The sequence below is a fragment of the Lytechinus variegatus genome, chromosome 16, assembly GCF_018143015.1.
Source record: "Lytechinus variegatus isolate NC3 chromosome 16, Lvar_3.0, whole genome shotgun sequence".
NCBI classification, from domain to species: domain Eukaryota; kingdom Metazoa; phylum Echinodermata; class Echinoidea; order Temnopleuroida; family Toxopneustidae; genus Lytechinus; species Lytechinus variegatus.
The window spans coordinates 14,385,441-14,411,126 of NC_054755.1; the positions used below are offsets into that span (position 1 = coordinate 14,385,441).

The following is a 25,686-nucleotide window of genomic DNA, read 5'->3' on the forward strand; positions in this document are numbered from 1 at the left end:
ATCCTTGGCCTGAAAATAACAAAATATTTTTCTTTAGAGAATTTAAATCTCCGAGTCATGTAATTCTTCCAAATAAACTGATCCTCATTTCATCATAAGAGCTTTGAATATGAACACCATATACACCCGATAAGCAGACACAGCAGAAAAGTCATCATCTTCATGATATTGGTATTTTCTATAAATTCTATTTTGACTGGATTTATTCATGGAATGGTTGTTCAGAATAATTTTAGTAGTGGAATGTATGATCTTAGAATTGATATCAGTAAAAAGGATAATATTTTTGGTATGTGCGCTCTGTTTAAAAAAAATTGTTTATTCTTTTTAAATCTGATTTAAATTTTAAAAATATGATCTAAATCAAATAAATCCGATTTTGATTTATTTAGAAAAAAAATCGCCAACCCTTTCCACCATTTTATCCATGAAAAAAACTATAAGAACATATTTTCAAAATGTTTACAACCGTATATATGCACATTTTGCACCTCTGGATTTATAAGTAATGTAAAAAAGTGTGTTTTGTATTTTTGTTCTCAAATGGAGCCTAGACTTAATATGCGCTAAGATGGGTCTATGAACCAATGAGGTTCAGCAATTCCCATGAGCATTTAATCGTCGTTTTTAACTGATATAGAAAATCGAACAGATAATTGTTTTGGTCTTCCATTAACTTTCATATCAGTTATAAGGATGAACATCTATTTTTATTTGAATGATGCAGATAACTTCCTTTAATCAATTTTAAGGCTTTTCATCCATTTAACGAGGCTGAAGATGATCCAATTGCATGTATTGTGTTTTTTTTAGTGGTGTAATGAGCCAAACATTTTGAGGGGGCCAGAATTGGCGTACTGAACAAATTTCCTTTTTTCAAGGTGCAAGCGAGCGATCTAAAATTTCGGCATTTTAATATGATTTTTTTTTAAATCATATTATTTGATAGATTTTGGCACAAAATATTCTGGTATCATGTTCATACTCCTCTATTTCCATTTTTTTCTTCTTGTTCTTGAAATATTGGGTGGGGGGTCCAGCGTCCCCTGTCTGTACGCCACTGGACCAAGACCCTCCCCGTTAACTGGAATTTATTAGCCTCTTCCACATACTACATGTAGTACTCAATGGGCGTCATCTTCAAACAAAGAATATCGTTGCTTTAAAGCCTACACCGGTACGTTACTATATTTTTTTGTTATTTCTGAAGTACAACAAGTTTGTTGATGGTTAATGAATATTCTTTAACATTGTTTTTAATATCCTACAGTCAACCGTCAGGTATCATATGTTTTCTTTGATGTATGCGACGATTTCCTTGCGCATTTTTTCACCGATTGTGAAATTAATATTGGCGCCACTCAGCCACAGTATACCATGAAATGCTTCTTCATAATGGGACCATTTGACAGACACACCAGCCTCATGCAGGCGAGTCTTGTAAAAGATACCGTCATCTCGAAGCGAGTCAAAACCACAGGTGATGATGAAAGCAGGGGGAAGTCCCGTAAGATCGCTCCTCATCAACGGCGCTATTCGAGGATCAAGTAGGATCGGTGATATACGCTTAAAAAGGGCTGCATTGCCTGTTTCAGGATCATTCCTCGTCTTGTAATACCTTGGATCACGGAATTCCGCTGGGATCTTGTTGTGATCGAGGTACTTGTATTCAACTGTTGTTTTCTTGAAATCAGAAGATATATGGTTGTTGTTGGCTACATGTTTCATGAATTCTGGGTCGATCTTACCTACTGTAACTAAACTCGCGAGAGTGACGCCAAAATGTAACGGAATAACTCCTGATGAGCCGAAATCAGCCCTATATTTCTGATATGATGGGGTGTTCAGATCAATCTTCTGTGTTGAGGGATAGATAAGGACTTGAAGCTTAAGGTCTGGTAGGGAAGGATCATCGTGGATACCAATGGATACAGACGCAGAGAGCTGACCACCAGCACTGTCACCACCGATGGCAATGCGACGCTCGTCGACGCCAAACTCCTTCTCAGCATGTTGTATGAAATAACGTGTGGCTGTTAAGCAGTCTTCATAACCTGATGGGAATGGATGATCTGGAGCAAGACGATAACTGTGCAGAGGCAGAAAACAAAAGAAATCATTGAAAGTAAGACTTGGAAAGCACAAAATACACTGCATGCAGTTATCACCCAGGGAGGGGTCTATTTGACGATCACCCAGGGGGGTCTATTTGACGATCACCCAGGGGGGGTCTATTTGACGATCACCCAGGGGAGGGGTCTATTTGACGATCACCCAGGGGGGGTCTATTTGACGATCACCCAGGGGAGGGGTCTATTTGACGATCACCCAGGGGGGTCTATTTGACGATCACCCAGGGGAGGGGTCTATTTGACGATCACCCAGGGGAGGGGTCTATTTGACGATCACCCAGGGGGGTCTATTTGACGATCACCCAGGGGAGGGGTCTATTTGACGATCACCCAGGGGAGGGGTCTATTTGACGATCACCCAGGGGAGGGGTCTATTTGACGATCACCCAGGGGAGGGGTCTATTTGACAATCGACAGCATACATTAGATAGAAAAGCGGAAAAGGAAGTGTTTAGGCGCGGAACGCGAAAAGAGAGTAAAAAAACCCGAAAAATAGATGAAAACCCCTATGATGATGCCCTAAAACGCAAATAAAGTAGGGCTATGTTTTTAGCATCGACTGCGGTACATACAGTTAAACAGGTCTATTCCTCTCAACTTTGGTGCATTATCTGAACTAGAGTAGAAAGCATCATAAAACTGTGAGATATCCTGAGATAAAAGCAGAGCTAGATAAGATTACCAATTGGACCCCATTCGCTTTCATATTCATGAATTTTTTGAATATCTTGGTTTAGGGTATAAATTGATGAAACCCCTGTTAATATATCCCTGTATAAATATATAGGGTTGTATGCTACCTTTATATTGTAATACAAAAGTGAAAACGTACTCTATCGAAACAACTACAGTATCGAGTTCTTCAGCCAGGGTCCTTGTTAGTCCATCGTATGAATCTAAAATGAAACATTGCATGTAAGAAGACTTCATATTAATTCGTTGGACAAAATGTGCGTGAATTATAAGCCTACTATATATGCAATATGAGATCAATAAAACAGTGTGGACTAACAAATATTTAAAAATCGTTGAAAATCATATACACAACGCTAATCAAATCATTTTCGAATTAATATGGCGCCTTGAGTGTCATTGGCAGATAATTATGTGCGCGATACAAATCTTTAATTATTATTATTCAATTCAAGACCTATGTACATGTAAATCCTAACAAAGTCAGGCGCGGTTCTGGACTAAAAAAATATGTTGGGGCTTCTGGGGGCTTGAAATTTTGTGACGATGGTTCATTCCATAAAATGAAAATAGCCTATTGTGGCAGCATATTGTAGTCATGGGAGACTGATATCACCTAGCAGCTAGTCCCCCTTATTTTTTCACCCCCATCCGAATTATCGACATTCCTGGCTCTTAATTATATGTTTTTAATTAGCTTTAGCCTCGGTCATATAAGATAACAGCGACAAAGCCATTTTCCCAACAACAACAAATCATATAACTCATGACAAAATTTCAGAGCGCTTTTGACAAATCATGAAAACTTCAATTTTACGGCATAATATACATCGTGGTTGAAGTGAAGAGGCTAAGGCAGACTACTGTATAGTAGAGGATGCTGTACTTACAGAGAGCATTTGTATTTTGTATTTGGATATTATTTTGCAAAGAAGCGTGTAGCGATTGAGGGAGATTTTTGTTTTATTTGAATTGCAAAATTTCAGAAGACTTGAATGCAATACAGGGCCTACATATTCATGTACGTGTTTTCTTTGTGGTCAAAAGTTTTGGTAGGGGCTTGAGTCCCCAAAGCTGCCCCTGGAACCGCGCCTGTACACAGTAATACAGAATAATAAAAAAATAAACGGGTCTGGCTGAAAGACTATGCTATATGTCCATGTTATCCAGCATTAATAAGATTATGGGGTCTTTATACTGTTTTTGTTGTTGTATTGTTGTATATAATTTTGGAATAACAGGTTTTGGAGAAAAGACTGAGCTCGATTTTCATTTTTATTCCACTGGAATATCATTATGGGATCTTAATTTTTGAAATAACTGGGTCTGGAAAAAAGACTTTGAACTTATGTTGTAAATATTTAATTAACCAGGTCTGGAAAATAAGACTTTGCACTTTTGTGCTATATAAACGCATTACTATAGGGTTTTAGTTTTAAGTAACCGGGTCTGGAGAAAGACTACGCTTGATTCTCAATTTACTCTTATAGCGCATAATACGCACCGTATAAGTTAAAACAACAGCAAAGGCATTTATTCCACCAGTTTGAATTAAGTCGGTCTGGAGAAAAGACTAAGCTCGATTCTCATTTGTATTCCACCGAAATATCAATATTGTATCTTAGTTTGGACTTATATTATAATTTTTGAAATAACCGGGTCTGGAAAAAAGACTTTAGACTTACATTATGATTTTTTTAAACAACTGGGTCTGGAAAAAAAGACTTTGGACTTATATTATAATTTTTTAATTAACCGGGTCTGGAAAATAGACTTTGGACTTATATTATAATTTTTTAATTAACCGGGTCTGGAAAATAGACTTTGCACAGTTGTGCTATATGAACGCATTACTAAAGGATTTAAGTTAAGAACGCATTCGCCAAAAATCCCTTCAATTTTATTACATTTGTGGGTTAAGTCATTATTGCATTTGTTGGCGATAAAAAATTATTACATTAGTTGGTAAAGTGCATTATTACATTTGTGGGTGAAACTATTACATTAATTTTGTGTTATTACATTTGTTGGCGTTATTGCATTTGTGGGTAAAGTGTTATTACTTTGTGGGCGTTATTACATTTGTGGGTGCAACAACCCCCGAAGATCCCGGTTGTGAGACGGACGCTCTACCAACTGAGCCAACACACCGGTTAAGTGAAATCATCTGTTACTATATTACGTTATTATAAACAAATCTAAATACTGTTTGGTTTAGTTCAGGAATCACATGATTCTTCATGATTTATTTTTATTTAACCAGTCACTATTAATTATTGTCTGTTTTTATATTTTTGATTGCTTATAATAATTTAAGCATTATTTGCTTTAAGATAACTAAGGGCATTAAAGGGATGACAATGTTCATTCAATGAATTACATTTATTAGGCCAACAATTTAATGAGTTTATATTGCACATATTCAGATTAAATCTTATATTGATTTATATTATTCATTACCAATTAATCATTATTTACCAAACAACTATTATTAAACTCAAATCATAGGATCAACTTATCCAGGTTTCCTTTAATCATGTTAATATCCTTGACCGTTGTATATTTCATAATTAGTATCAATATACCCTGTGGGTATATTTGAAGTTATTTACAAGTTATTCAATCATGTTTGAATTATGTTATTGTTGACAAATGAATATTAACATTGTGTTTATATGTTTATTTGTTTGGTTCAGCGAGCCGCGCAATCGTTGACGTACTGGTTGTTGACATTGATGTTGGTTAAAGGTTTTTTTCACTGGTCGTTGGTTATGTCGACCTAGAAACTTGAGCAAATGGGTTTATCTCATATGGTATCAGACGATCAGAAGGTTTGACCGACTGCTACTGCTTGACCAAGTGGATATACCCCCCCCCCCACACACACACCCCAAAAATGAAAATAAAAATAGATCAAATAAATAAATGATAATAAAAGATGATAATGTACACACACACCCTTGCCAACACAGCACTCACCTTTAACACGACGAACATACCTCTACCACAAACAACTATATCTACACACACCAGGACACCATACACTACACAGTAGACTGGTGCATGGTTGAAGACAATAATGTGGTTTTAGGTTTCTTTTTGCCCACAAACTGGCACAAAATGCTTACATTTTGAGATCAGCACTTGCAGCACAAATTGTGACGAGGCGACAATTTGTGATGTCAGTTTTAGCACAAATTGTCGCGGGGTGACAATTTGTGATGTCAGTTTTAGCACAAATTGTCGCGGGGTGACAATTTGTGATGTCAGTTTTAGCACAAATTGTCGCGGGGTGACAATTTGTGATGTCAGTTTTAGCACAAATTGTCGCGGGGTGACAATTTGTGGTGCAACAGGAGGGTGTACAAATGTCGAACATTTTTGGGGTGCTTTCTGCCCTGCAAAATTATCTTAATAGAAAAGTAACAATTGTTTCGTAACAATTATACCAAGTTTAATTGTTTTAATATCTTAACAATCCATATAGTGCGAAGCGCGAGAAAAAAATATACTGACCTGCAAAAGGACCTTAAGGAATTGGGCCAATTTATACAGGCAGTTGTGCGTCTTTCAAACCCTAAACATGTGTGATATCGTTTAACGTTAACGATTTATGATCTTTGAGTATAGTAAGGCTAAAAGAAGACCCCCAACCCCTCAAGAGATTAGGAAAAAGATATTGGAAAATAAAAAGGAGGAAAAAAGAATAGCAGAGGCACGTGGAAAATTATCCGGTCACCTAAGGAAGTGGGAAAATGTTCACACTTCATGACGACGAGGCACTCCGAATCCATTTGTTTTTTTTTAATAAATGCATGATATGCACTTATTTTCATGACAGCTGCCTTAACACATATGCGGACAGATGAAATGCATTTGATCTGGTGGATGTATGTATGTGTGTGTGAGGGTATGGGAGGGTGCGTGTAAGAGTGTGTGGGCAGGTGGTGTTTGTGCGTGAATCTGTTTTGAGTGTGATTGGGGTGGGATGTGAGTGTGCGGGAAGGTCCGAAGATTATCAATAGTAAATCTTCTCTCATAAATCTCATATTATTTAATAAACTTACAGGTTTCTTTACAGAGTTTTCTTTGTGATACAACCATCAAGAAATGGTGAATGATTTGATTTTAGGTTGTACTTTTTTTTTCTTCAATTAGAAATATGTATTATGTATAAAAATGTAAGAGAAAAGAATGTATATCAGACACTTTTACAACAAATTGAATTGATTTTAGAATTTATTTATGACATTGTTTAACTTCATTTTTGTTAAATTTAATCATTGTCAAATGTAATTATAATATTTGTACGTTCAAATCAAACTTTTTAATAATGGTTAATTTGTTTCGATATCGCTTTTTAATTTATAATCATGAATGTTATATTTTACTATGTTCAATTTTGTTTTATGAGAGAAGAGAATAAAAGATTACTAAAAAAGAAGATTTGTGTGTGTGTGTGGAGATGGATTTCGAGAGTGTATATATATATATATATGTATATATATATATGTATATATATACATATATGTATAAATATATATATACATGTATATGTGTATATATATATATATATATATATATATATATATATATATATATATATATATATATATATATATATATATATATATATATGTATATATATATATATTTATATATATATATATATATATGTATGTATATGTATATATATATATATATATGTGTATATATATATATATATATATATATATATATATATATATATATATATATATATAATATATGTATATATATGTACATATATCTATATTATTTTTTGTTTTATGCTAATCCAAAAGGGAAACTTTTAAGCACTATTTAATTAAAGATATGTAGGACTATTTTGAAGAAGATATGGATCTCACTTATAAATGGTGCGAGCACGAAGCGCATAATTTTTTTAGGGGGTGGCAGTTTTGACCGGAAACCGTGTCATTCTTGTAACTGTCGATGCAGAGAGCTCTTAACGTTCACAATGCTAATAAGGACAATTAAGAGGTAAGGGTGTGCAATTGACTTTTACTGACAAAATTTGCGGAACTAAAAAAAAAACAGCAAGAACACTATAGGCCTACATGAACCAGTTGGGATTTTAGTGACCTGGGTAGCATTTCATTTTTGTCTGACAAGTTGTCAGATCTGACAGCTTTCCTCGATTTTGATTCGCTGAGAGGCACTGTTCCTATGGTAACTGTCGGATAAAACAGTGCTTGTCGGATAGACTTGTCGGATAAAATGTCTGACAAGTCCTTTCATGAAACGCTCCCCCGACAGTTGATCATTTTGTCCGACGGACAACATCCAACATTTTTCATTGCACCGACGCTTTACAGCAAGGCTACCTTTATTTTTTTTCCTACCCCGTCCCTTCTTTCTTTCTCTCCCTCTCTCTCTTCATTTTTTGTTTCTTTTCTTGTCCTCTTTCCTCCTTTCATTTTTTTCTTTCCTCTTTTTTCTTCCTTCTATTTTTTTCTCATCTCGCCCCTTTTCTTCATGGGGCAAGTTAGACCTAAAACCGAGACATTCTTGTCACTGTCGGTACAGAGAGCTCCTAATGTTCACATTGCGAAAAGTCATGACATTTAAACGATAAAAGTGACTACAGTTGATATTACCGACAAAGATTTTCTCTGGAATTACTACCGCGATAACCAGAGGAGTGGGGGAGGTATCGCACCCCCCCCCCTTAGTGACAGCCCGGCTTTGGAGGTAACTTGAATGTACAATTAAGGGAAGCTTTACATGACAATGTCAGCTTTGAGCTAATTGGTTTTCATTTTACCCATTGTCAATACCATACAAAAACATAACTACACAGTTTTTTTATTATCTAAATATGATTAAAAAACATATAACGAAATAATAATAATAATATAATATAGGGTATTTATATTGCGCACATATCCACCTTGTTAGGTGCTCAAGGCGCTCTTATATTACCCGGCTAAGCTAAGCGTTCATAGCGCACACAGCTTTTTAAGGAATTACTTCCTACCGGTACCCATTTACCTCACCTGGGTTGAGTGCAGCACATTGTGGATCAGTTTCTTGCTGAAGGAAATTACGCCATGGCTGGGATTCGAACCCACGACCCTCTGTTTCAAAGTCCGAAGACTAATCCACTGGGCCACAACGCTCCACGTTAAGCCCATGTAATAAACTATATCATGCTCGTCTCTTCGATTTGAAAAGCAGCTATTTCGGTTTACTGCAATTTACTGCTCAAGACCAAATTGTAATTATACGTTATGTAAAATATTGAAATACATACTTGCGCTGCTGAGGCACAGTCCACCTCCATGAATGTATATCAAAGCTGGTATTAGATCAGAACTCTTCCTCTTGATTGGCTCATAAAGTATGACTTGAACCCCGCCAAAGTTCGTGACCTTTGATTTGATGTTTGACCCCTCGACCTCTGCTTCTGGTTGGGCTCCCAAATTTGTGATAAATTGTAAACTTTTCACGTAGTATTCGCCATAAGCTTCTTCCCTGTGTAGAAGATGTGATGCAGAAATCTGATGATTCAACAAAATAAAAAAGATAATGTGACTTATTAAATCCTTTTCTATACCTACGATTACAATATTTGTCATTAAACTGATTTACAGGGTATAGTCCTATGAGAGTGCCAGGCAGCTGGATATGTTCATATATAGCTGCCTGGCACTCTCCTCGAACTATACCCTGAAAATCAGTTTAATATATATATATATATATCTATTGTGAAAGAAATGGATAGGGGAAAGGTAGACGTAGCTCAAATCAAGAAGATAATGTGACTGGAGTTCCAACAGGCAAAAAAAATTATTCAGGCAGCTGCTCATTTCTAAAGAAAAACAAAATAGTCCAGGATAGAAGAGGCATAACCTTGTTTTATTATATATACAATATTTTTTGATGGTTTCTTGTCAATTCGAGGGTGCTGATTACGAATCTGGATGATGCCACTCGTGTAACCTTGAGCATTTTCCGCAAAGGCAAAATCCAATATGGCAGCCAAAATATGCAAATTACCCATGAAAATCATAAAATTGTACACACATTGACTGTGAAATGCATGAAATTACATGGCAGGAGTGAAATACAATCTTAAGAAATATTTTTTGAAGAATTATTTATTTTCCTGATATTCAAAATGGCCGCCATAGGCCATTGTATACACTATCATGTACAATACGAATAGGGAAAACTAATTTTCACAAAAATTAACACCAAACTGCAAAAATCGCGATGTATGAACGAAGTAATATATGCAAATCATTATTACTGACGAGATATATCATTTATAAGGTCATATATGAGAACATTGCTGTATTTTGATATTCAAAATAGCCGCCACTGGCCCAAACAGTATTGCGCACAATGGCGATGGGGGCCAAAAATTCACAATAGTGATCACAGAAATGCTTATTATGAAGATTAAACAGGTGGAATACTGACTACAAACATAATTATTAACGAAATATATTATTCATATGCCATGTTTGTGGTGAATGTTGTATTTTGATATTCAAAATGGCTGCCATAGACCCTAAAAGTATAATGCACAATGAGAAATGGTAGAAAGGAAATCACAAGAGTGAGCGCTAAAATGCATATATATGTGATAAATTAATTGGATACTGTCTAAAAACGTATTTTCTAACGAAATATATCATTCAGGTTTCAAGTTTGTGTAAAATACTGATTTCGACTTTCAAAATGGCCACCATCAACATTAACTCTATTATGTACAATGCAAAGTGGGAAACCAATATTCACAGGAGTGAGCACCATAATGCACGTAACAGTGATCTATGAGTAAAATATTGTCTGAAAGCATAATTTCTATTAAGATATATCATTTGTTCTGCCAGTTTGCTGATAAATACGGTTATTTTAAAGTCAAAATGGCTGCTACAGTCCCTTACGGTATTATGCACAATATGAATGGGAACAAATCATTTCAACAGAATTTAGCTTTGCTTGGTCAAATGGTGATGTATGATTGGAATGTTGTCTGAAAACATGATTTATAACAAAATATATAATATCTTGTGTAATTTAGGTGATAAATACTGTATTTCAACATTCAAAATGGCTGCCATATGCCCATTTTGTGAACATTATTTGTCACCACCCAAATTGTATATTATACGATAAGTGCCTATGGTGGCCATTTTCAATTTAAAAAATGCAGCATTTATCACCTTAATTACACAACATTATGATATATCTCGTTAGAAACCATGGTTTTAGACAATAATTCACCCTTACATCACAATTAACAATTATATGCAATATTTAGAGTCGAGCAAAGCCAAATTCTGTCAAAATTATATGTCCCATGTTACAAGGTACACAATAATATTTTAGGACCTATGGCAGTCATTTTGGATTTCAAAGTACAGCATTTATCATACCTCCACCATGTCCATGACCCATATGTGATGTTTTTAGTTAGAAATAATGTTTAAGACAATATCTTTACTCGTACATCACAGTTATATGCATTTAATGATTCTCACTCTTGTGAAAATTAGTTTCCCTGTTCGCATGTTACGTAATTTAGTTAGGGCTAGTAGAGGTTATTTTGAATGTCAAAAAAAGTATTTATCATCTATATGGAAGAAGAAATGCGATGATTAAAAAAAAAGGTTTTCAAATAACGTGTTACTCATACAACACGATTATATGGATGTCATAGTCTAGCATAATCCAAATTATATGTCCCAATTCACATTTTAAATTATACTGTTAGGGCATATATGGGCCATTTTGAATTTCATAATACAGTATTTATCACATGTATGACTAAAGAAATGATATATCTTGCTACAAAACATGTTGGCAAGCAATATTTTACTCATAGATCACAATTACATGCATTTTATGTTTCCTACTCGACGTGTGAAAATTAGTTTCTCCATTCGCATTGTACATGATGAATATAGGGGCTATGGCGGCCATTTTGAATTTCAAAATACACCATTTATCACATGAATGGCATATTTACAATAATGTTTTTAGTCAGTATTCCACTCGTTTATCTTAATAATATGCATTTTAATGCTCAATCTTGTCATTTTTTGGCCCCGGCCATTGCCATTGTACATAATAGTCTTTGGGCCAGTGGCGGCTATTTTAGATACAAAAATACAGCAATGTTCCAATATTTGACATAATAAATAATATATCTCATTAGTAATGATGATTTGCATATATTACTTCGTTCATACATCGCGATTTTTGCAGTTTGGTGTTAATTTTTGTGAAAATTAGTTTTTCCTATTCGTATTGTACATGATAGTGTATACAATGGCCTATGGCGGCCATTTTGAATATCAGAAAAATAAATATTTCTTCAAAAATAATTTCTTAAGATTGTATTTCACTCCTGCCATGCAATTTCATGCATTTCACAGCCAATGTGTGGACAATTTTATGATTTTCATGGGTAATTTGCATATTTTGGCAGCCATATTGGATTTTGCCAATTTGCGGAAAATGCTCAAGGTTACACGAGTGGCATCATCCAGATTCGTAATCAGCACCCTCGAATTGACAAGAAACCATCAAAAAATATTGTATATATAAAAAAACAAGGTTTGGTCAATTTTCTATGGGGCCTATCCTGGACTAAAAGAAATAACGGCAGTAAGGACCTTTTTCATGTCCGCCTTCGAAGCCGCCAGTTTAGCGAAGAAATCGGGGGAGTGAAATTTTACGAGTATCCATTTGTATAAATTTTCCATCTTTCATAAAATTATTAACAAACTGAAATTTGAATGCATGACAAGACACTAATAATAACTACAGCGCCAAAATATTAGCCCAGATTATATCAGTTAATCGTTAATTAGTGAAAAAAGTCAGAATTTTACCTTTACTGAAACCGGATTTTAACACTTTTCTGATCGTTTGCGGCGAATGAAAATTTCAAATGTGGTCGGTGGAATATTGGTATGCATTGTTGTATTTGCCAGATGAGTGCCCGCACATGCCCAGTCGAGTAAATTTGAGTAATATTTCAGGACATATTGCAAAGTTTATTTCGCATGCCTCCGAATTATGTACTACACATATAACCAGACCAAGATGCGGCGAAAAAGTAATTATCATCACAATAACATTTTTCTCTTTATAAAAACCTATAGTCGCGGAGTCATGCGAGAATCATTTGTCTACACAATTGCAAGAGATGTTGAACAAAGTGCATGCATGTCATACTTTATGCTGGCGGTTTTTAACCTTGTTCAAAGGGATTTTATTTGCTGTTACTCCATCTAATCTTAAACCTCTTAAATCGAGGTTCCCCAGAGCTATCTGCCCTTTGAAAAATTTGGCAATGCCGAAAAAATGTCTCTGCTGGCAATCGCACCTGGGCCGCCCCAGCTTTGAACGCTGGTGCTTTAACCACTAGACCACAGAGACGGGTTAGTGGCTAGGGCGACCCCGATCCGATTGACCGTCAGATAGACAGATTTTCGACACAACCAATTATAATTTCCTTTGTCGGGTGAAGGTGGGTTTTGAACAATGACAAGCCGCCATGCCTCAGCTAGATATACATATATATATATTTAGATATATGTATGTATGTATATATATATATATATATATATATATATATATATATATATATATATATATATATACATATATATATATATATATATATATATATATAATATATATATATATATATGAATATATCACCTCTTTGTAAAAACTTTGAAGATATACGATGCATTTTATTTAAGTGAAAGTAAAATTCAGATATTTGCATTGACTGAAACGAGGTTAGATTCTACTTTATCGGATAATGAAATAAATATAGATGGTTACGATCTTGTTCGGCTTGATCGAAATAGAAGTGGTGGAGGTATTGCAATTTATGTTCAAGAAAATCTCCTCTATGTAATTCGACATGACTTCATGAATGATAATCTGGAACTTATATCCCTTGAAAATGACATTCCAAATCAGAAACCTTTTATTGCAATTTACTGGTATAGACCTCCGATTTCGCCGACTGTTGTTTTCGATGACATGGAAGACGTTATTCAGCGTGTTGAAGCTAAATCATATGAATATGTTTTATTTGGTGATTTCAACTGTGATCTACTGAAAACGCCACTTTCGAATCATACAAGTCGCTTGTTACACATTGCAAATGATTATGATTTAAAACAGTTTGTGGAAAAACCCACTCGAGTTACGTCAACAACTACAACATTAATTGATGTTTTCTATTCATCAAACCATAGTAAGATCATTTATTGTGATGTTGTTCCGACGACAGTAAGGATGACACAACGATCACAATAATTACATTTGGGCCTACCATTTATTGAGGAAACATTCCCGACCTTTCGTTTGAGGACGCGGACGCTTATTTACAACGGTCGTTGACTTTGGAAGGGACTTTTCGGGCCCGTCATCATGGTCGTAACACTCAGTCCTGCAATGCAAATTGTGTGACATGAGATTTTTTTTTCGTTTCGCATCTGCGACGGAAACATTCAATATGCGTTTCGTGTGCAAAATTCTGGTTGCTACTATGGTAACAGCGATTTATCCGATTGAGGACGACTTTCCAAAGCCACATTTGACTCCTCCTAAAGCTCGAGAGGCCGCCCGGGGGGCCCACTTCCATTGATTAGTGGATACCAGTAGCGACCACCCGTAAAAGGGGACAGAGTGGGCAGGTACGTTACGTATATAGGCCTATGTAACGTTATAAGGGTGTCAAAACGATGTTTAGAATGCTGAAATAAGGGATATATATCCAATACTTGTAGGGTTTCACAAGCCAAATATTTGTTAAGAGATGCATTTTCATAATCTGGAAAAGAATTGCTTCCCCTTGTTTAGCATGTTTAGGGTACTTTTCGAAACCCCATGGTCGTGCCTGGTATCCACTCATCAATGGAAGTGGTCCCCCCCCGGAATTTGAATCTAATCCCATTTCTAAGGAATGTAAAACATAATGCCCCTCACATCGTGTGCGAGAGGCATATCGTTTGTGTATAAGGAGTAAACAAAAGAAACAAAAGGAAACGAGTTCAACGGTATCGCATATGATGTGTACATATCAACGCATGCGAAATGTTCGGCTGGAGAGGTTGATCTTATCCATGAAATCAATTGCCAGTGATCCACCAATAATCCACATTAAATGTAATATCGATTCGATGGACTGTAATGATCTATATTTAAGCCTTCATTCAGTAAGTTTTTCCTCACCCAATATGTTCTCGATTTGTTTGAAAAACCACTTTCTTCTCCATGTCATAAATCTATTTTAGGTCCTGCATTTTGAATATCTCCAGCCATCAGTCGTAATATACATGCATGTATGCGGTACGGGTGTCGCGGAAAGGGATTTTGCACACGAAAAGCAGATTTGTAGGGCCTGTAACCCCCCTGTTACACAAAGCTTGGCATTGATCGTAGAGCAGTTTTCTACGTTTGATTCTATTGACTGTAATGCACAATCAATCTTAAAAATCAAGTGTATGATGAAGCGTTAACTTTTGTGTTAGGGGACCCTAATACTAGCGTCCGTGATGATTGCGAAAGGTCCCAATTGTCTTTACAACACGGCGCCGAAAAGGGGCGAGAAATAATATTGTGGTTACCAACTAGCTAGCTAGCGTCACAAGGTGGCGCTATAACACATCATATTGGCGCGATATGTCTCAGTGATCACTGTATGGTTTTATCTGTGTATGGAAAATGTCGCTCTCCTCCAGTAAATCATAAGTTTATTTACAGTCGAAATCTGAAGCAAATTAATATGAATGATTTTAAAAATGATTTGAGTCAAATAAACTGGAACAATGTTCTTGTAGAAAATGATGTTGATACTGCATATGAGGCATTTGAAATTAATCTGAACCGCATTCTTGACAAACACGCACCAATTAGAAAGAAACGATATCGAAATAGAGAAACGCCATGGATGAATGCATATATATTAAAGAAAATGCGTGAAAGAGATAAAATGAAAAGTAGAGCAAAGGAAACAAAGAACGAAGATCATTGGAACATGTACAGGAAGCTTCGTAATCAAGTGATATCGGTGATCAGAAAGGCAAAACGCCGTTACATCCGTAAAGCTATTATTAAGAATCATGGAAATTCATCAGCGTTGTGGAAATCACTTAGATATCTTTTGCCAAGTAAAAGACGAGGAAAACTATCAACAAGCTCGTTGATTTTGGAAGTGAGATCACTGGATATAAAAATATTGCTACTTGTTTTTGATTTAAATCAAGGTTCCCCAGAGCTATCTACCCTAGCCACTGGCTGAAAGCCTATCTACCCTAGTTCCTAGCTGAAAGCCGGGAAAACATTGCTATGGGAGAGAGAAAGAAAGAGCATTAGAGAGAGAAAGAAAGAGAGAGAGGGGAGAGAAGAGAGGAAGAGAGAGAGCGGGGGGGGGATGAAGCGACCCATATATATATATATATATATATATATATATATATATATATATGGGTGTGGGTGGGTGTGTGTGTAAAGTTATACATGTACAACAGCTCTGGCAACTCTTTTTTTTATTTAAATATTTTGTAAAAGAAATCAATGAAGAGAACAATGCTGGGTGTAGCTTAAATTAAGGTTCCCCAGAGCTATCTACCCTTTGGAAACATTGTGATGCCGAAAAATGTCTCTGCCGGGAATCGAACCCGGGCCCCCAACTTTGAACTCCGGTGCCTTTACCACTAGACCACAGAGACGGATTTGTGGCTAGGGCGACCCCGATCCGATTGACCATCAGACAGACAGATTTTCGACACAATACCAATTATAATTTCCTTTGTCGGGTGAAGGTTGGTTTTGAACAATGACAAGCCGCCATGTCTCAGCTGGATCAAAGATATTGCTTTGATACAGTACACGTATGGGAAAAAGTATACAAATATGTGAAGTTATACATGTACAACAGCATGGCGGCTTGTCATTGTTCAAAACCCACCTTCACATTTTCTGCCATTTAAGAGATTGAATAAGAATATAAGGTAAAAGTTTGATTTTTCGCCTTGTTTTGCGATCTCGTTCTACATATGTATTGCTCTGTGAAATTGAACTGCGGAAGTCTTGCGGTACGAAAATGTTTTCGTACGCAGTAATGCGCGTCCGGAATCGTGAAAGTGTCCCGTAATACAATACGTGAAATATATTATTATATTGCCCCCGTCGTTTTGGTATCACCCTTTTCCCTTCTGAAATATGCTCTCAGGGGAGCACTTCCATTGACGAGTGGATACCATGCGTGACCATGGGGTTTCGAAAAAGCACCCTAAGTATTTTCCATGTTCTGAAAATGCACCACTTTACAAGTATTGGCATGTGAAACCCTCCCCTTACCCTTAACAAGAAAACTCTTGTAACTTGTAATTTATCAAACTCTTGTAATTTATCAAAAATCAAGCATTGTGGAACGATTATTGAAGATAAACAATGTATTGCTGAAACATTCAACGATTTTTTTTTCTCTCTTCTGTAGGTTAAAATCTAGCACAATCTATTCCGAATGCAAAAAGGTCGTTTCATGATTTTATGCTAGACTTTAATCCATTTTCATTGTTTATGTTGCCCATCGACGAGAAAGAAATCACTGATATTGTTCATAATTTGAAAAATAAGAAAAGCCCTGGCTTTGATAATCTTACGAACAAGCTGATTAAAAAACCATCATCGGTGAAATCATTGTACCGTTAAATCATATATTCAACATGTCAATTTCAAACGGTGTTGTACTAGATAAAATGAAGATTGCGAAGGTGATACCTATCCTTAAGAAAGAAGATCAACTTAAGTGTCATAATTATAGACCAATTTCTCTCCTAACTGCTTTTTCAAAAAGTTTAGAAAGACTGGTATGTAAACGTACAATAGATTTCTTCATACGCTTTGAACTTTTATCTGATAATCAGTTTGGATTTTGATAAAAGCATACAACTTCACATGCAAATTCTTCATTTTATTAACAAAATTTCATCTGCTATAGACAAACATTGCCATACAATCGGTTTATTTTTGGACTTCTCCAAGGCCTTTGATACCATTGATCATAGTATTCTTTTTTATAAACTGCATCATTATGGTGTAAGGGGAAAGGCCTTGGAATGGTTCAAAAGTTATCTTACAAACAGAAAACAATTTGTCTCATTGAATGGAGTAGAATCTAAATGCCAACTAGTTACTTGCGGTATTCCTCAAGGGAGTATCCTTGGCCCCTGATTTATAGATTTATAACATATATGTAAATGATTTTCAATATTCATCTCCACTTTTGTCTTTCATTTTATATGCAGATGATTCAAGTATATTTTCCTCGCATAAAAGGCCTCAAATGCTTGTGGAGATTTTTAACACCGAGTTGCAAAGTATATGTGAATGGATATTTGCCAATAAGCTCTCTCCTAATCTTGATAAAACAAATTTTATGTTATTTAGTAACTTTCTTACAACTTTCTTACAACAATATTTTATTGAATGATGTCCAGATCAGAAGGGTTAAATCAACTAAGTTCTTGGGACTTCTTATTGATGACAAAATGACCTGGAAAATTCATACAAACCACATTTGCTCAATTATATCTAGAAATACTGGTATAATGTATAAACTTAAATCAATGTTTCCACTCCATATTATGCAAATGTTATATTCTACTTTATTACTCCCGTATTTAAACTATGGCATTCTTGCCTGCATGGGGAATTCTAGTAAGCTTCAACTTGATAAAATTTGGGTTATTCAAAAGAGAGCAATTCGTATAATTTCCGATGCCCATATACGAGCTCATACAAGTCCTCCTTTTTTTAAAAAAGGGTGTTTTAAGAGTTTCTGATATTTTCTTTCTGCAGATGGGTTATTTTATGTTTCAATTGAACAATAAATTACTTGCCTCCGGCACTTAATTATGCAGTGCGTATCAAAAAAAAGTTTACACTTTGAAAAAGACCTGGGAATTACAAAATATACAACATGTGGGTAATTTTGTCACATATAATCTTAGGTCTGGGTCTCAACTATCAAATGAAAGTAATAGTTTCGACAGAATGTTACACTTGAGTGAGCAATGTCTATTTTTGTAAAGTTCGCAGAAATCTGCGCAGAAATGCTTGTTTTCACGCCTCCCTTTTTAAAAAAGGGTGTTTTAAGAGTTTCTGATAATTATTTTTTTCTGAAGTTGGGTTCGTTTTATTTGAACAATAAATTACTTGCCTCCGGCACTAAATTATACAGTGCGTATCAAAAAAAGTTTACACTTTGAAAAAGACCTGGGAATTACCCTTGACACAGTTAAACATGTCAAGGGTAAAGGCGAAATCAAATTACCCTGCGAAACATTTCTCATACATTTCCCTTGCACTTTTAGTCAATTTAAATAAAACGAATACATTCAAGCATATTGTAACAATTTTGCCACCCAAATTGAAATTTCAACACTTAGTAAGCACAACCTTTACCCTCTTAGTGCCAGCTGGATCTGAGGACATAACTGAATCTGAACAAAAGTTTATATCAGGCATCTCCAGCATTTCTTCACTAAGCTTTTATCATTTAAAGTGGGTTTTTATTTCATTTTTCATTTAATGCTTGTTTCTCCATACTTTCCCCAAGCGTGACAATGATTAACAAAATGAAAATCAAGCCTAAGTCATTTCATGTAAATTACATTTCAGTGTAAAGCAAATATCGTCACGATGGCCTCGGTGTGTGGGGGAGTGGGGTGGGGCGTAATGCACTCTTTGAAGTGTTTTGGGCAAGGAAACAATTTTAAAAAGGTAAAAGATATCTTCAAATCAATTTTAATAGCTAAATTCCACGTGTTCTTCATGATGAAGGTGTACTTTTATTCGCATAACTATTTCAAAGTTCTGCGCAAATCATTTTTCACTAACTTTACAAAAGTAAGTGGTGCTCACTCAAGCGGAAATATTTTTCAACAGTTATATCGTCATTTGCTTAAATGGATCTGTACCAGTGTTAAAATGTGGGAAAATCTTCAGGATATTACAAATGTATAATTTTACAGGAGTTTTTCTACGTGTAAACTTTTTTTTTTTATACGCACTGTATATGTTCATAAAAAGCAACCAGTTGCATGACTATCCAACACGCCAATCATTTTCATTTCATCTTCCAAAAAACCAGAACGACTGACTGGAATATTCCCCAGGGAGTGGAGGATGTGCATATATTGTGTGCGGGAATGACTGATTGAATCCGATGACCGGGGTAATAATATATCTGTAAAGCGCTTAGACACGGTTCCGATGTAGTAAAGGACAAGTCCACCCCAACAAAAACTTGATTTGAATAAAAGGAGAAAAATTCAACAAGCATAGCACTGAAAATTTCATCAAAATCGGATGTAAAATAAGAAAGTTATGGTACTTAAAAGTTTCGCTTATTTTCAACAAAATAGTTATATGAACGAGCCAGATACATCCAAATGAGAGTTGATGACATCACTCACTCACTATTTCTTTTGTATTTTATTATATAAAATATGAAATATTTTGATTTTCACATCATTGTCATGTGAAATGAAGTTTCATTCCTCCCTGAACACGTGGAATTCCATTATTTTAGCATTTTGTGCTTCAGGCAAGGAGGTCCTAATCGTCAAATTCGTAATAATTGAAATATTGTATAATTCAAACAATAAAAAACAAAAAAAAATAGTGAGTGACATCATCGACTCTCTCATTTGGATGTAACTGGCTCGTTCATATAACTATTATGTTGAAAATAAGCAAAACTTTGAAATGTCATAACTTTCTTATTTTACATCCGATTTTGATGAAATTTTCAGCATTGTGCTTGTCTGATTTTTCTCTATTGATTCAAATCAACATTTTTCTGAGGTGGACTTGACCTTTAAGCGCCATATAAAAGTTGATTATTATTACCAAAGTTTTCCCACAATACTATTATTTATTCAGGTCCCAAATATTGGAATTCTCTCAATATCGATATAAAAAGATCTGTTAGCTTAACTGCATTTAAAAGAAAATTGAAAACGTCTCTTTTGAGACAATATTTCCGACCTTTCGTTGGAAGAACGCGAACGGTTATTCACGACGATAGTTGATTTTGGAAGAGACTTTTGGGCCCGTCGTCATGGTCGCAAAACTCTGTCCTGCAATGCAAATTGTGTGACATGAGATTTTTTGTTTTGTTTCACATCTGGAACTGAAACATTCAATTTGCAGTTCGTGTGCAAAATTCTGGTTGCTACCATGGTAACAGCGATATATCCGATTTAGGACGACTTTCCAACTACCAGATCTAGAGATCGAGAGGCCGCCCGGGGGGGGGGGGCACTTCCATTGAAGAGTGGATACCAGGTGCAACCACGCGTAAAAAGGGAAAGAGTGGGTAAGTATGTTACGTATAGGCCTATGTAACGTTAGAAGGGTGTCAAAAACGATGATTACAATACTGAAAAAAGGGATATATTTCCAATACTTGTAGGGTGTCACAACCCAAATACTTGTTAAGAGATGCATTTTCATAATCTGAAAAAGACTTACTTCCCTCGTTTAGGGCGCTTTTCGAAACCCCATGGTCGCGTCTGGTATATATCCACTCATCAATGGAAGTGTACCCCCGGAAATCCCCCATTTTCGCGGAAAGTTAAACCTATTGCCAATTACATTGTGTGCCAGAGGCCCGGGGGGGGGGGCACTCCACCAAAAAAAGTGGTGGGGTGCATGTGCCGCGGGCGAGACAAAAAAGGGGCCTTGGAGCGGGCTTATTTAAAAAAAGGAGGGTCTTCGGAAAGGGCTTCGGATCTACAAATGTTTGTGAAAACGGCCCCGGGGGGGGGGGCTAAAGGCATTATGTTTGTGTAGAAGGAGCAGGCAAGAGAAAAAAAAAAACAAATTTTGATGTTATTCACCCGGGGGGGGCACTCGACCAAAAAAGTGGTAGGGGTGTGCCGCGGGCGAAGCAAAAAACGGGGGCCTTGGAGCGGGCTTATTGTAAAAAGGAGGGTTCTCGGAACGGGCTTTGGAATTACAAATGTTTGTGAAAACGGGGGTCCTTGGAACGGATCTCCGTATCTCTGTGAGTGCGTATGCATCCCTATATGGAACGGACAGTCGTGCATGATGCAGCTAGCGCGGCCTCCGCCTGGTGCGCTCTCGCTGAGGCGATGGTCGAAAAGCGCTCTACGGCCGCTTTTCACCAAAATTGCAGCTCCTTGTAGCAGATCAATGCGACAGGAACGGCGTAACGAAATATATGCGAAGCTTTGGAGCGGATTTCTTTCTACTTTCTTCTCGATATGAAGAAAATACAATGCCATGGAACGGCTTTCTTTCTTCTTTTTGTCAATAAGTCAAAAGTGCTATGCCTTGGAACGGAAATTTGAGTGTAAAAATGGGGGTCCCCTCCGCGGCACATACCCACTATGCATTATACTGAGTGCCCCCCGCCCCGGGGGGGGGGGTATTCAGACGGTTTATGGCCTATTGCATGCTGTGTACATATCGCATGCGAAAATGGTTTCGGCAGGAGAGAGGTGATCTGACCCGACCCATGGAATCAATTGCCAGTGATCCATCAATAATCCACATTAAATGCAATATCGATTCGATGGACTGTAAATTATATATCTAAGCCTTAATTCAGTAAGGTTTTCTTTACTCAATATGTACTCGATTTGTTTGAAAAACCACTTTCTTATCCATGCCATAATCTACATTCCGCATGTCTCCAGCCAGCTTGAGTCATGATAGCCATGGTACAGGTAGTCCCGCCGCGAGCTCAGGCAGGAATAATATGAAGACCAGTCGTATGAATGGAAGCGGGAATTCAACAATTTGGAATGGCATGCTGGTATCGCATGAAAGAATTTTGCACATGAAAAGCAGATCTATAGGGCCTGTGACACGAAGCTTGGCAATGATTGTAGAACAGTTCTTTTACGCTTGATTCTATTTACTTTAATGTACAATCAATCTTAAAAATCAAGTGTATGATTTATCGTAAATGTTTGTGTTAGGGGACCCTAACGTAACCGTTCCTGAGGTTTGCGAAAGGTGGCAATTACTTCTCGTAGAACCCAACTGTCCGCTTTAAATACACAATATATATTTATCTAATTTGTACTCAATTGTGTATTACTTTCAGGACGGTCAGAGAGTGGATTGGGCACCTGGTAGTCAGTGAAAATATACCTCTTCTCAGTTTTCTTCCTTTGATACTTTTTCTCACCTAGCAACCATCAAGTTTTTTTTTTTTTCCTCGTCTGCCAGGTGCTCCATCCCCTCATATGTCCGTATGTTTTTCATTGTAAATAAATTACATGTATCTGCAGATACCCTTACAAAGGACCCGTCTACTATTTTCTATTTCATTGGCATACGATCAATTCTGTCAAAATATTTCATGTTATCCTTAAACGTCGCAATCGTTAACAGTAATATAATAGACGGGTCTTCTTTCCTTCTTTCTTTCTTTTATGTTTTGCTTTGTCTTCCTTTTCTTGTCTAGTAACCTGTGTGTCCCTTTTCTTTGTAACGTTCTCTGTTTTCGTACTTGTCCCGTTTCTTTAACTTTCTTCGAGCTCATGACTATTTCTATGACTATTTTAGCTATCAATTATTACACATTAATTATTTGTTAAGGGCCTAGCTATGCACAACAAGTTTCTGCATTACTTTAGGTCCATCCACTTTGAATCTGCATTTATATTGTAATTATGCATACTATTTCGGAATGAGTTATATGTTTTTCTTTGTATTTTGATTGATATGTGGCTAATAAATGAAATGAAAATGAAATGAATGAAAACAAGTAAACAAAATTCAATTCAATTCAATTGATTCAATTCCATAAAGGAAATTTGTTTCGGGATTTACATACATACATTTCATGACATTTAAAAAAAAAATGAATGAAAGACATACAAAAGTATAAACGGCAATTACAAAACGGTACCCTTGACAAGTACTCCCTGAATTGAACTCCTAAACAAGTACACGATACCTTAATTGTTACGGCACGGACGTCAGCTTTACCATCATAACCATTACTTTCAGTAGTGCTACCCACACACAAAAATGGACTATAAACATGTATTGTTGGGGCAAATAGTACATCCTTTGTATTTAAGTATTTTCATACCATCGCAAATTGGACAGTAAACACGTAGTTTTTTACCGGAATATATTACCCTTTTGTCTTAAGTTAGTGTTTTGACACCCTTATTTAGTTGCATGCGTAAAGTTCCCTACCTTAAAAACCAGACCCTTTTTACGTTTTTTTTTGGGGGGGTCACGCATGGTATCCACTCGCCATGAAAGTGCACCCCCATGGGGTTTCGAAAAACACCCTAAACAAGTATTTCCACGTCCTTAGGCTTAAGTTGTGACATCTCCCTGCCCCACAGATGTTTGTTCTATCACAAGACCTAAAGTGTGTACGTTATGATAAGAAAATATAGTTGTTCCTTGTTCCCGAAGGTTCTATTCATGATAGAAAAAATGATAGCACGAAACTTAACCAGATTTCTTATTAAATATGCTGAAACTTACCACAAGTTTCATCAAATTTACCATCGCCATAAATGACCTGTATTTCATTGGCTCTGTAAGGCCATTGGGTACAGGTTCATAGAAGAGATAGGCCACTACCAGCCCTGATACAACCACCAACAGATAGATCACAATGATTCCCCTCATATTCTCGGTTATTAAAGCACAATATTGGCAGAACTTGAGAGTTGTTGTTTTATCCCTTCTGAAATGAATGTACCCCGATCAGAACTTCATCTATCCAGACAAACGATTTGTAATATCCAGGTATGCTAGACAATCTTTATCTACTTCATTTACTTTTCAAAAGTTACACCCCGTCTGCTGATGCATGATACCAACAGTAAATACATCGATCACGATCATTCATTAACACAATGTCCAATATTTTTTCAGCTTTGTATTACATGCACGCCCTTAAGTGATTTAGCAGATAATATTTTTGAGGTCCAAAGTTCAAAGAGTCGACCCGGTGTCAAATTCTTGCATGCTGGGTAGGCACTCCCCAAATAAACTGGATAGTATTGTATTTTTCAAATAAACCTTTTGAAAATAATATACAAAGAAGTTTAGTGATGATTTTCACGGAGTGGTGGATACTGGTTCCCTTAAAGAATGTAAGTTATGCTTAGTTAATACTAGATCAGTGTGTAACAAGACAGATATTGTTATTGATCACCTGATTGAACATGATATTGACATTATGTGTTTACAAGAGACGTGGTTATCAGACACAGAAAAACATAAAACGACAATCGGTGAATTAACACCACCTGGATTTAATCTAATTCATGTACCTCGCTCCATTCGTAGCGGTGGAGGAGTTGCCATCAAGAGTACATTTATGCAAATAGAACACACTGCATCCAGTTTTGAGTGTTTCTATGAAGTTTGATGTAACAAAATTTCCCATTATGCTTTTTGTTATCTATAGACCACCGTATAGTCAAAAGAATAAAGTGGGTTTTAATGTCTTTTTTGATGATTTTCTGATTTTCTAACGTCCTTATTGTCAACTTCAAGTAAGTTGATTGTTGTTGGTGATTTTAATATTCACTGGGATAATCCTGCTAATCAAGAGAACAAAAAGTTTTCTGACTTACTAGAGTCTTTCAACTTAAAACAGCACGTAAATGAATCTACTCATGAAACTGGTCACATTATAGATTTTGTGATTACGCGTACCGATGACGAGCTTATCAGAGCTTTGGAGGTGCATGTCATCTTTTCTCACTAACCATGCTGCAATACACCGTAATTTGAAATTAACTAAACCTATGAAAAA

The 25,686-nt window shown here is 36.1% G+C and overlaps 1 protein-coding gene across 1 annotated transcript; it reads right to left on the reverse strand.

Annotated features, from left to right (window-relative positions):
- Positions 1-547: 547 nt before the first annotated feature.
- LOC121430354 (arylacetamide deacetylase-like) lies at positions 548-24,887 on the reverse strand. The gene is made up of 4 exons (XM_041627634.1): positions 24,402-24,887; positions 9,121-9,367; positions 2,965-3,028; positions 548-2,089 (listed from the first exon to the last, which is right to left on the reverse strand). Exons 1-4 carry the CDS (start codon positions 24,546-24,548, stop codon positions 1,285-1,287), a joined length of 1,263 nt encoding a protein of 420 aa, XP_041483568.1. The 5' UTR covers positions 24,549-24,887; the 3' UTR covers positions 548-1,284.
- Positions 24,888-25,686: the final 799 nt, after the last annotated feature.

Coding starts and splice junctions, on each gene's coding strand:
- LOC121430354 (XM_041627634.1), bottom strand. CDS start 24,548: ATGAGGGGAATCATTGTGATCTATCTGTTGGTGGTTGTATCAGGGCTG. Junction 3,029..9,120: donor ACTGTGCCTCAGCAGCGCAA/GTATGTATTTCA, acceptor GTTTCATTTTAG/ATTCATACGATGGACTAACA. Junction 2,090..2,964: donor ACTGTAGTTGTTTCGATAGA/GTACGTTTTCAC, acceptor GCCTCTGCACAG/TTATCGTCTTGCTCCAGATC.